The following is a 13,232-nucleotide window of genomic DNA, read 5'->3' on the forward strand; positions in this document are numbered from 1 at the left end:
ACAAAAGACTCTGGTTGCTTCCATTCTCCAGGTGTATTTCATCACTCACAAGACTTTGTGCAAATCAAAAGAGATGTATTACATGTTGATGTATTAAGGTATTGACATTTATGTCTCCCAATAAGGTTAAGGAATTGCATATTAAAAAGGTATCGTAAAACAACCCAAAGCAGCAAAATCAAGCATTCACAAGTTCGGGAGTTAAATAATAAAGGTTTCCCAACAATTTAACAACTAAACTTGGCTTCCACATGACTACACGCTGTGCTACTCTTGCCTAGCATCAGACAAGGAGTGTACGGTGTACCCAGCCTGGGAACTGAACATATGAACATCAACCATATGAACAGTGGTTTTAAACACAGAAAAATAAGGCAGTTTTCCCAACGCAGTCATTGCTGCCTGGTTCCCTGAACAAGGCAGACAAAAGAGTGTGAGATCACATAATGAAAAACTGCACTGTAAAGGCTGAAAGGATGAAGTCGAACCTACATCCACCCTACAAATACAGTGGTAGGGGTCATGGGGCTAGTAGCCTTTAAGCTGTTTTTTCTTCAAAGCCTGGGTGGTACAGGGAGAGGGTTTAAACGCTCCTTACAAAGCTCTGCTGAGAACATACTGGTGCCAGGTTTTGGTGGTATTCACTGTCAATCAAGTATATCAGGAATTTCAAGGGAATATCTCCCTCCTTGGAGACATTCAAAAGCTGTCTGGATGTGGTCCTGGGCAATCGGCTCTAGGCAGTCCTGCTTGAGCAGGGGGCTTGGACCAGAGGTCCCTTCCAACCTCCACCATTCTGTGATTCTGTGAAAAATACTGTATCCCTTTGAACCCAGGTCTCTGCTTAAATTCACATTTTCTTGCTTTGGACCACAGAGATGATAGTGCTCTTCAGAAAAAGAGATGAAAATTAAATTAACAAAATTAATAAATAAAAATAACTATCTTCTTTTCTTGACCTCTTTCTTAAAGGCCAAACTAACTCTGCTTAAATCTGAAAAAAAACAATAAAAAAATTAAAACTCAAGTCAAAGATCAAGCACATCAAACTTCAGGCCAAATAGTTAAAACTTCACCCAGTTACAGCAATTGAAACAGGAGGTTTTAATGAAAAGTGTCAGGAAATCTTAACAATAGGCTTGACTACCAGCTCCACCTATAACATATACTAAGCCACTAAAGACTATTATGTTGGCAAAAGTGAATAGTGGGGGTATAATCTTGTTCCTTGAAGGCAATTGTTCTAATCAGAAAGGTCAAACTTTGGGAGTGAGAAATAAATTCCAGCACTATATATGGTCAGATGCACAGCCAGCTGAAAAAGTTTTAATTTGACTGATACCAGGAGAACAGTCATGATAACTGTGAAGAAGATTAACTCTCTCTCTGACAAAGTCAGGATAAGGTTGACTGCTTGTTAGTCCTGCAAAAGTAATCAACATTGTAATCAGCATTATTTGCCAAACTCTACAAAAGAAGACATCTCCTTCATTTTTAGAAGCGCTTATACTGCCCTGGGTAATCTGTCTTCTAAGGTGCATTAGCAAAGAAAAGAGTTGCGTGCCTAGAAGGTGAAGTTCAGAAATTCAGACTTTATCTAATCTATCTGGTCCAGAAAACAAAACACTCAGTGCTTTGTACATCCGCTAGAACAAAGGAACAATGAGAATGGGAAGTTCCTGGGCTGAAAGAGCCCTGGATGGAAACAAACACTTAAAAAGCCATTTACATTGTTATACAAGTCTCTGCTGGCAACGATACAACACTGATATATCACAGAAATAAAATATTTTCACAAAGATATTTTTATACCATTTGATACTATATGAATTAACGTTTCATGGTCTACAACGGCACCTTCCAGAAGACTTAATGTTTGAATTATCTTGCACCTCCATTTTCACTTTTTGGGAAGAGGATATGCTTTGTGTGCACAGCTGCTATAGATATATTTTACAGAAATGATAGATATAGTTATGTCCAATGCCAATGACAGGACTCACAAATACAGCTTGTAAGCACTGAAACACCCCTTATGTTACAAGCCTTATGCAGAAGAAACAAAATAACTGAGATAAGAGGCCAGGACTGAGTAATGGGGAATTCCTGCCAGTCTCAGCCATCTTCTTACCAAATTACTCATTTTTTCCTAGTTTTCCCTATTCATAAAACAGTAACTTACTTCACAAGAACTTTTATGAAGATTACGTAAAGAGGGTTGATTTCATTGTCCTTATTAAGTATAAAAATCCATTTCTTTGGGATGATATGCAACCTAGAAAATCTTTAAAACATGGTTATTTATTTTCTTCTTGTACTCTGCCTTTTAAGACGATGATCATAACCATTACGTGATTATGGATGATAGAATTATACAGCTATAGTCAGAGCCATGTCACAGTAGTTGTTCCTACAGACAGCTAATAAATCAGATTTGTCCCAAATAATTTGAAATTTACAGGAGTGAATAGATGGCCAAGCCATGCTTCTGGCATTTACAGAGTTACATATTACAATGGAAAAAATACTCTACCAGTCTGTGTCTCAGAACATAGAGGTTTTAACCTCTTCTCATTCAAATATTTAGCAGTTTTTCCGACAAAAATTTATTTACCTGTTAAGTTCTCTCAGTACAGGTGGCTTGGATTAGGCAGTAACATAATATATTACTGCAATATTTTTGTAGAAAACAATGTTGAAAATGGCATTTATAAGCCTATTTGAGAAGATGCATTTGAAAGCAGGGGAATTGTGAAGTCGTTTTTCATGGCTCAAGATGAGTATTTCAAATCTGAATTTCAATTCGGAATTTAAATTAATAAATTTAACTGTAGGTTAGGATCTGTTCATATACAATTGTTTTTAACTAGAATTTTAATTAAAGACCTAGTCATTCACTAAAAATATGCTACTGAAATACAGTTATGCTGGTGCACAGACATTTGGAGAATTGAGAACTTAAAAAGTATTTTATCTGAAATCAAGAAAGATACAACCCTACTGCCTTTTGTCATAGAGTAGCTCTCAGTCACAGAAAAAAATTTATTGAGAAAAATAGAGAACATAACATAAAAGACTGACAGGTGCATGTGTTGTCCCAACTTTACAATGTCAAGCATGCTGACTAGTTGTATGGTTTTATGTACTGTTTTATGTATATATATTCAAAAACCTTAACAAATAGTAAATATTAATGTGAAATAAACATACAGACTTGTGCCTACTAACATCTGTAATCTCAGGTTTGCAGTGGAAAATTTATCTGTAGCTCAGAGCTGATAAATGGTGTTATCAGCTTTTTTCTTAATTTCCTATTCTACCAAAATAGCACAACTGCCAATATCGTATGTGTGTTTGCATGCCTGTATATACATGGCTTATATAGTGCATATGTGATTGTATTTTCCATCATTTTGGAGGACCTATTTTAGTTCTGCTCTAGAGAATTAAATACTTGCCATTTTAAACTAATAACCCATAGATCAAAAATTCTTGAGTAAAGAGACTTCACCTTAATGGACTAGTGCGGATTATTGTACCAGTATTCCATACAGTATTAGATTTCAAACCTATGCATCCACAAGTGAAATAGAAGCTGCTTCTCTACTCAAAGACTCATGAAGGGTCTGGTCTTACTTGAGAGCTTACGCAGTATTGGTGAGCTGCGTACTTACTCTATTGGAATATAAAACTTGCAAACAACATAGACTTAACTCATTGTAATAAACATGATTTTAGTGTGAAATTAAATATTCAAAAGGCCAAAATAAGTTAGGGATTTGGTACTCTCCAAGCCTTCACGTTACAACTGCAACTACAGTACACATTATTTATCACTTTCACCTTAAGTCCTTAGTCAGAACAGATCACACTCAAAATTCAACAAAATATTTTGGATTTTGTGGACTCAGCTACTCCAGCACTTTGTATAAGAAACAAGATGAAAATTGGACTCATAACAGGAATGAGCACATGAAAATTTCGACAGGACTGAATATGAGCAAAAGTTAAAGTTAACTAGGTACGTAAACGAATCTGCAACTTTCTCCGTGTACTTTTATTGTATCAAGACAATACAGATGTTCAAAACCTCATTTTCATAAAGTAAACACATGAGATGGGATTCCTCTCACTTAACTTCAACCATCTAAAATTCAGGTGCCTGGTTTAACCTAGACTCCTAGGTTAAACAGTTTTTCTCTAGGTTAAACAGGTTTTCTCCACAGTCAGTGGAGAAAACTAGGCACCTCCAAAGGACAGCTTAGCCCATCTTTCTTAGACAAAGAGTTCAGGAAGAGAACCTCACTGAGTACCAAGGTCAGACATCATATTTTTAGATGGCCCATGATAGCTCAGTTCCGCTACCATTCATATCAGTGGGACTTTTGTTTACAATATGGCTGAAAATATTGCTCATACTTCCATATTCACAGGATAGTTTCCAGGAACACATGCCTATGGACATTCAGGCTCAGTAGATAGTAAAAAAAACCCTACTGACATCAGATTACAAAGGAACAGGTGAAAAAGAGCTTCTAGAATACTGGTTTAAAATGCTGCCCCCAGTGGAAACATACAGAGGAATAATCCTCCCTTATTCTGCATTGAAATGCATAGTATTGACAGTACAACACGGGTTGTTGATAGGCATAACAAACCCTGTACATTCTTCAGGAAAAAAAAAAGACAGATTTTAGAACAAATCACATATTTTGAACACCACCAAGCAATGCAACTGATGTGGTTGAATCAAGGGAAGCAAGGAACCACAGAGCAACCCGAGTAGCTGTCTTTGCAGGAAACCTCCACAGTTCCTCTATTCTTATTTCATGCTTTTGACTGGTCTCTGCTATCCAAAATCCAAACATAAATGTCACTTCAACTATGGTCCACTAATTTGCAGTATTTCAACTTAAACTTTAATCAGCCTTTTCACTCTGACATCAGCAATACGACTATAATAAGCAGTTGCTTCCAATCACTTTTACCTTACAGTCTTGCAAAATCTATTTACTGATAAAAAAGTCATAAATGATGTATACAAGCTACTGTCTAAATGATTATGATTAATCAAAATGCAATCTAAAGTGGTATCTTTTTCTCTACTTCTACGCAAGTGTTTAGTTACAGATCTCTGCTATCCAGTAACAATGGTGATTTATACCTGTCACTCTGATAACGGTTGATTTATTCTTTCAATTTTCAAATTACAAGTCATCAATATTAAAAACAGTTGGCATGATGCACAACACAGATTTAAACTACTGTCTGCATAGAAACCATTACTCACTTTTAGCAAGTGACATGACTTGTGCTTAATCTTGACTGTCACACCTGCAGACTTGTCACTAGACTTTTTTTAACTTGAGTTACCAAAGCAAATTAATGGAGGGTATTTAGTGCATTTGTACAGTTAATGCAGGGAAAAGGGTCTGAGAGTAAATGATGTCTCTGAACTGGTAGCTGTTAAGCACCTATCTGCTGTAATCTTCAATACTAATACTGCAAAGTACTTCACCGAAAGTAACACTTTAGGCGCAAATCAGGGAGGCATTTAATGATGGACCTCATTTAAGACATCTCTGTATAGAGTCTTGTGTTACCACCACTAAGACATTGGACAATACTGTATTTCATCATCTTTAAAAAAACACTAATACAGGTGGAGAGAGTCCAGTTCCGTCACTGCAGCCGGTAGCTTGATGTTGCTCATTGCTTCACAGTGGAGTTGCTCACATGCACACACAAACACACATGCAGAAAAAGGGCTTTCCTTGGCAGCGCTCTGGCAGGCTGCTGAAACATTTTTACAGACAGTCATGGAGGTCACACTGTAAGTGCTCTGCACCCAACTGTATACAACAACACCTCCCTGGTTGTATTCAAGGAAAACACACATGCAAGAAGTTTCAGCCTTACTTTCTGACTTTTAGACTCTGGTTAGACAAAATAAAAGTATAGAAATGGGCCGAAACATTAAGTTATCCTTGAACAGGATTCAGGATAACTGCCACGAAATAGATTCTACCTGCCATGAAACAGACTGTATTTTAAACACAGTAAATAAGCTGTCACCCGAGGAACTATGAAGCCAATAGGTTTGCATGAGCACAAAGGATGTTATGGGCTACTACTTCTTAAAGCATTCTGCTGCATGGCAGCTTAAGGGAGTGTCAGAAACGTACTCCAAGCACTGACCTAGTCTCCTCACACCACCTTCTCCTTTCAAGCCTGCTGGGTCGACTTTTGGCAGCGGTTATTTCTGGCAGCGGGGTACAGAGACCAGCCGTCCGAAGCAAGGGGACGGGAAGGAAAAGCCCGGCGTCCCTCCCCGAGCACCTGCCGTGCCCTCCGCCCGTACCTGTCTGCACGGAGATGTTGACAGCCTCCCCGTCGGCGAGCGGCTCGATGCGGAGGTGGTACCAGGTCCCGGCCGCCAGGCCCCGCAGGGTGCAGCCGTAGGAGCCGTTGCCCGCGGGGGCGGGCTGGCAGCCGGCCGCCTCCCCGTCCTCCGAGCGCCCGGCCAGGCTGAAGTTGCAGGCGCGGCCCGCGGCGCCCCACCGCAGCCGGACGCTCTGCTCGGCCACGCGCCGCTCCGTCAGGTTGGCGCTGCATCCCGCCGCCTGCGCCGGCGCGGCCTGCGGAGAGCGGGGACAGCTCTGAGAGACCCGCCCGGCTCCGCCAGCTACCGGTGGCCCCCTGGGCTCACCCCCCATCCCCCCAAACCCCATCCCCCGCCGCGTGCTGTGCCGGTGCGGGGCAAACCCGCCTGTGCCCCCCGCCCCGCCTCAGGCTCGGCTGGGACCTGCGAGGGGCGACCCGGCGGCACCCCCCGCCCCCGCCCAGCAGCTCACCTTGGTCAGGGCCAGCGCCGTCCACAGGGCGAATCCCGCTCCATAGCTCAGCATCGCCGACAGTTTTTAACCCCGAAAACCCTCGCGGGGAGGGGAAGAGGGGAAGGGAGGCGGCGGGGGTGGGGTGGTGGTGGGGGGTATGAACAACCGAAGTGGCCGCGGCGGGCCCCGGGGGCCCCCCGCTCCCCGCCGGGCTCCGCGCCGGCGGCCGCCGAGCCCTCTGCCGGGCCGCCCGCTTGCTGCATGCGCTCGGGGCTGCCCCGGCCGCCTCGCCGCCTCCCTGCCACCGGGGTGGGGTGGGGGGGGTTGCCCGCCGCCCGCCCGCGGCTGAGGAGGAGCGGAGGAGGCGGGGGAGGCGGCCGCCGCTTCCCACGCTGCCATTCTGACCCGGGCTGACTCTACCGGAGCCCTTCCCGCCGACTTCCGCAATCAAGAAGCGATTTCCTCGCGTCCCGTTGCGGGGGGTGAAGCGCGGCCACCCGGGACCCGCCACCCCTCGTTCCCCGTGGGTCCCACCTTCCTCCCGGCTCTTCTCCCACCCCACCTTCCCCCATTCCTCACCGCTTCCTCCCTGTGTCGGCTGTGCCCCGGGGCTTCTCCCCCCGCGCTCCTCCGGGCTCATGGGGGCCCCTCGTCCCCTCAGGCGGTGCCGTTGGTGGTGGTGAGGGGGCAGCACTCCCGCCTCACGCCGGCTGCCTTGCCTTGCCCGGCCTCATGGCTGCCTCACTTCGCGTCTGCCTTGCCTCACGCCCGCCTTGCCTTACGGCTGCCTCGTCTCATACTTGCCTCGCCTCACACCAGCCTTGCTTCACCGGCACCCCGCGTCCCGTGCCCCCTTCTCCTCATGCCTGGCACCCCTCACACCCGCCTCATCCCCTGGCCCACATTCCTCTTGGCCTCAGCAATCACTAAATGGCCATTCCAGCTCCTGTGTCCCAAACATTGACTTTTTAGGGGTTAGCTGCAGACCACCAAGGCCTCCGTCCTCTCCCTGGCCCTGCGGCACCATGGCTGAGGGCATTGTGGCAAGGAGACTCCTTGCAGCGCCCAATGCCGAGCTGCTGCCCGCAGCCCTACGCGCCGCTGGAGGAGTAGCCCGTGTATCGCTGGCCAAGTTATCTCAGCTTTTTGTTTTGTTCCGCATCAACTTGCGTCCTTGAAACTGTTCCGTCCCACATCCCCTGAATAACTCCCAAGCTAAAATTACACACACCACGGAAAGGAAGAAAGTCTCCCTGTTTGCAGGCTGCACCGAGGGACCTGTGTGCAACTCTGAACTGGCTGTGGCCATGGCACAGCTCTCCATTTCTGTCATGCGTGCCAGCTTCCTTCTTGCTTAGGTTTCAGCCTCTTAAGACTCACGTATATGTGTATGTGGAGTGGGGTGAGGGAGAAGAAACATAGCCAGAAGTGTTTTGGACCTTCAGATACTCAAATAGGCAATAATCTAGCAGCCATGGGGTAAATTTGAGATCCCATAAAGGGGGAGGAATTTGACATTTACTTTCTTCAACGGAAATGGTGCTTTTCTCCATCTTTCTGTACTGTATGATGCAAATGGGTTTTTAACTTTTAAAAGCAGCACCTCAAGCAAATTCAGCACTGTCTCTGTATCACTTTTGCCCTGTTTTAGGGGGAAAAAGGTGCTAGGGTTTACAAAAGCTAGTTTGCCTTTTAGGGGAGCTGCAGCTGTAGGATTTTTCTGGGCATCAGCCTGTCAAACAAGATACAAGTGTCTGAAAAACTTGATTGTCATGCTTCCATTCAGAAACCAAAGGTCTGAGCACTTGTGGGTGGTACCTGCACCTATGGAAACCTTCATCTGTACCAGTGAAGCTCCATGCCCAGTCTTAGGGACATGGCACTGAAAGTGTTGGGCTTTACTCTGCAAAGGGCGGGATGGTTAATAACTTTATGAACATCACCTTAAGTGACGGTATAAATCTCTGTTGATTATTATGCCATTGTCAAGCCCATTGCAGAGCAAGATCTCCCTTGGAAGGGATCTTCAGACAAAAAGGAGGGACCATGCCCCAAAAAGCTAGTGCAGTGATAAAAAAAACATTGATGGAAAACACAAGGTGTGTGTATTAGACCTAAACTGGAACTAAAATGACATAAGTGTCTTGTAATCTGTTAAAAGTGAGAGAGTTTTACAGTGTAAATTCATCTTTAGATTGTGCTTTTTGGACCTAGTGGCATAAACCACTATTTTTCCAGCACTGGAGAAAAGCAAATCTGATGGCTTATCAGGATGTCCGGATTACTTCAAACCCCTCTGTGAAAATGACAATATTCAGAATAACCTGCCTTTTCTTGGACAGTGGAGCCCACATTGTAAGCATTTTTTAAAACATCCATAATCTGAATTTGCAGGGAAGATATAATTCAGGTATGTAGGTACATGTAATATGTGAAAGGAAAAAAAAGCACAACAGTGCAAACTTAGAAAATTCAGGAAAGAAATTGAACCGACCACAAGTAAAATTTAAAGAGTCTTGGAAATTTCTGTCTATCTCTTCCAACTAACATAAGATAATGTGTGGGGAAAAGGGATGTTGCTGCTTCTCAGCAGTGCCCATAATTTAGAAGTTCCTACTTTATTACTCTTATTCTTGGTATCATAAAATCTTTACAATTACCTTTTTGTATTAGTAGGAAAGTACTGGTTTATTAAGGATTTTGAGACTTCTTTCTGTACATTATCCAGCATAAAGCTGCTGTAAGGGTAAGGTCTGACACAGCCACTTGTGCCAGCACCGGAATGAAACAGGAGTCGTCCATCATTCACTAGTGGCAATATATTTATATAGAATAGCCAAAATAATATGAGTAATTATTTCCAGGCTGGTATTGAATAAATGGGCTTTTAGGAAATCAGCAGTCACACAGCCTTTAACACTTACTGATCTGTGTGGCAAGCCAAGAAAGTAATTAAAAAAGAAAAAAAAGAAAAAAAAAGAACTGGAAGTGAGTTTTAGGAGTGGCCGGACATGTCTCTAATAGCAGGCTCCAAAGTCCCTTTCAGACACTTTCCCAAGGTTTCCTGACTTTTTTTTTAACACCAACCTCTCTCTCTGTCTCTCTAATCAAGAGGAAATGGGCTTTGCATAGCTTTTGTCATGGTTTGAAAGTGCAAGCTGCAGTTTTACTTGAAATCCAAGGCTGCTCTAAACCAAACATTTTGTTCGATTGAAGTCAACAAGTCACCATTGTCCCCCCAAAATGGGTATGCTGACAGCCAAATAACATCAAGGCTTTACTTCTACAAACAAAGAAGACCTAGCCTGGGCAAATGCAGTTCATAGAAGGTATTGTCTTCCTAACAACAATACTCAGTGCTTACTTAGTCTAAGTCTTTTCAAAGTATCACGTTAAATCCAGTTAATCCTTTAAATGTCCCTGCTAGTTTGACAAAAATATTTTTAACTACACTCTAAAGACAGGGAAACAGGGGTGGAGGCCAAAGATTTTAGGTTTGTGTGTCTAAATTGGTGTATGTAGATTCAAATGTCCAGATTGAGCTAGAGGCTCTAAGGGACAGATATTAATGAATTTTTTTTTTCATGGATATGCTTAGAGTGCTTATCATCAGGATTCTGTTTTGAAAGCTTTGACCTAAGCAACTTGCTCAGTGCAAATCATGTGAATCAGGAGATGAGCTAGGGTAGGAACACAGGAGGCAGTAGCTTCAGTTCAAATGGTGCCATTTCTCTAGCACTGGTGGGATTATTTAGTACAAGTGCTGGAGGCAGTCTGGGTGATACCAGACTATATAGGACATTTCAGTTTGGAGGAGACCAGCATTCTGTGCAGGAGGAATGCGTATGGACAGAGGGCATGGGGAAATAACCTCAGCCTGCCTGCACCAAGACAGAACAATCATATTTTAAAAGAATTGTCTCCATCAGCTGTGGAAGGGGGTGCAGTCCCTTCCTCTCATCAGCACTAGAACAGGGTCAGGGTCCATAGACCTTCGAGTTGGTTATTTGGGTCAGCATAGCCCTGGGTGACACTATTTCTCCTTCCCTCCTTCCTCCCTGTCTCTAGTGGTGGTGTTCATGCCAGATTGTACTGATTGCTCTGTCCACAGCCCTCCCAAATACAAAACGCATTTCTTAGTCTTATCCACAGTAACACTGACACCCAAATTAGCAACTGAAACAACAAGTGTGCCTGCCCCAATACACTGAGTGCAGTGTGGTCTCCTGGAGAAGAAGCCACAGGGAATTTAGGGATTTTCAGTCCTAAACCACTATGTGTCGATAGGGATGCAGTGACCAATAACGCCCTGCATGCTTTAGCTCTAGCTGCCCGTGCACATTTTGCCAATGGCGATTACAGATCTGCTCTCTCAGATTACTGTGCCTTGCAGAAAAAGAAGACTGGAAACTGTTGTGTAGGTGCTGAATCACCCACCGTTATCTCCTTCTGTGGATGGGGCTGGCATCCCCATTTGCCTCCTCTGCCAGGGCTGTTTCTGCTTGGATACAGCAGACATCGAGGAGTGGCTGTGTGTCTCCACTCTGCCTATCGGTCAGTAGATAAGCTGGCCAGGGTCAAGGCCATGGTTCCTTGTAAAGCAAGTTAAAGCATTTGGATTTCACTTGCTTTGATCTGCAAACCATGCGTGTCATTTTAGGATGCAATTATCCTAAATAAGGTTATAAAACATACTGTGATTCTTGGAGTGTCATTAGAGTTAGATCCTCATGTCGTGCAACAAACCAATGGAAGAGCCTAAGTCACTGAGAGCTGATACCCAGGCTCCTGTGGCTCCTGCCACATCCTTGAGCTTTCCATTCCTCCTCACATATCCTGAGCATTTCCCTCGCACTTAGAGATTTTCCCAGTGAATTGTGCACACCAGGATTGTGCTGTACAGAACAGGCAGAATTTTTCTGCAGCTGTGCTTCTAGCAAAGGGCACTATCAGCATGAACAAAGAATCCCATCAAAATAAAGAACAAATCTTAGTCCCGTAGCTGGGTTTTTTTTTTTTTTAGTCCACGAAACATCCACCTGTAATAGCTATCAGGCTCCACAGAGTGGAGCAGGCTAAATAAAAATCAATCAATAATTCTTCTGCCTTACCTCTTCTGTAGTGCTGGAGTATTGAAGAGTAGTTGTTGGAACCCAGGCTTTCTCTGTTACTGCAGATTTCCAGCCGAAGTAGAGGTTTTCCATGAGGTTTTTACTGAAATGTTCAGTCACGTTTCTGATGAACATCTCTGTGCTACTCTTCAGCAGATTTTCAGGCCTAGAGGTAACAGCGTTTGAGGTGGGCGATGTAGTTCTAGTACTCCATACAGATGTGTCTGCATCTTGGAGATCTAAGACACATAAAGGAAAGTAATTAAAATCAGCTCTACATTTTTATAAACAATTCTTTAGATGCCAATAAATGTGGCTGATATGACTTCTAAGTAGTTTAAGTGCACCTGTCAGTTCCATAGTTTTTTGTTTTCAGTGCAAACATATATTTTGCATCAATACCAAAGACCATGCAAAACAAAAGCAGAAAAAAATTAATTTCCCTGAACATTCATACCATTATTTTCAAATACAGTTCCATCAATGATTCTGAAGAGAAAGGTTGTACTTTGTTATTAACAGCACAATGTTTTCACTCATGGCTTTTTCAATTGCTTGAGGCTATCAAACTGCACGCAGTTTCAGCTTTATATGGTCACCCCCTTTGTAAGTACATGGGCCAGATTCTCATCTCCCTTTTGTTCGTGTAAGTTCAAAATACTCTCTTTGTTCAAGATAATTTGTTCATGATAGTATTTTTTGTTCAAGATAAGTTCCTTGTGTCCACATGGGACATTTCTCTTGTATTTTTAAATCAGTCCCATGCAGAGACCATGCTAACCCCTGACTGCTCCCTTCCCAAGGTTCAGCTAACAATCGTATCAGTTAACTAAAGTGTCTGCAAATATAATGGTGGATTTGCTTTTTTAGTCACGTATCCTTCAGAGAACGCCAAAGTTGCAATTAGAGCGCAGGAAAGATTTTACTACACATTTTTCCTCCACATTTTCATGGCTCTTCCTCTCCATTGGTATGTATTTAATATCCTTTCTTTGTGGCTGCTGAGGGCAGGGTTCAAGCTGTGGTGGCCTCTACATCTGGTAGCATCACGTTTCAGCTAAGCGATTGGAATTACTCACTGGCCCCTTCTCCTCACAAAAAGCTGCCCTGCCATTGCTGGAGCATAGCTAGTGTGCATTGGCTCAACGCCCAAGACACTTTGTCTGTCCTTGAACTGGGATCTCCAGCATGACAGAACCTTGTTTTGCTGCTGAGCCACTGGGCTGGTTGCCATTGATAACAATTTTAGTTCACAAACCCTCTAAAAAAAATGTAATGACTGGGT

The 13,232-nt window shown here is 43.5% G+C and overlaps 1 protein-coding gene across 2 annotated transcripts in view; it reads right to left on the reverse strand.

Moving 5' to 3' along the window:
* PTPRB (protein tyrosine phosphatase receptor type B) overlaps positions 1–13,232 on the reverse strand; it is a gene marked incomplete at its 3' end in the record, with an annotated part of 61,964 nt that overhangs the window by 39,184 nt on the left and 9,548 nt on the right. For both annotated transcript variants that reach the window (XM_081997257.1, XM_081997256.1), the window contains exons 3-4: positions 11,948–12,186; positions 6,362–6,638 (exon numbers count right to left, since the gene is read on the reverse strand). In XM_081997257.1, the coding sequence (XP_081853383.1) occupies positions 6,362–6,638; positions 11,948–12,186 (516 nt within the window). The remainder of the gene's footprint in view (positions 1–6,361; positions 6,639–11,947; positions 12,187–13,232) is intronic.

This window comes from Phaethon aethereus, assembly GCF_964289735.1.
Source record: "Phaethon aethereus genome assembly, chromosome: 1".
Lineage (NCBI taxonomy): Eukaryota > Metazoa > Chordata > Aves > Phaethontiformes > Phaethontidae > Phaethon > Phaethon aethereus.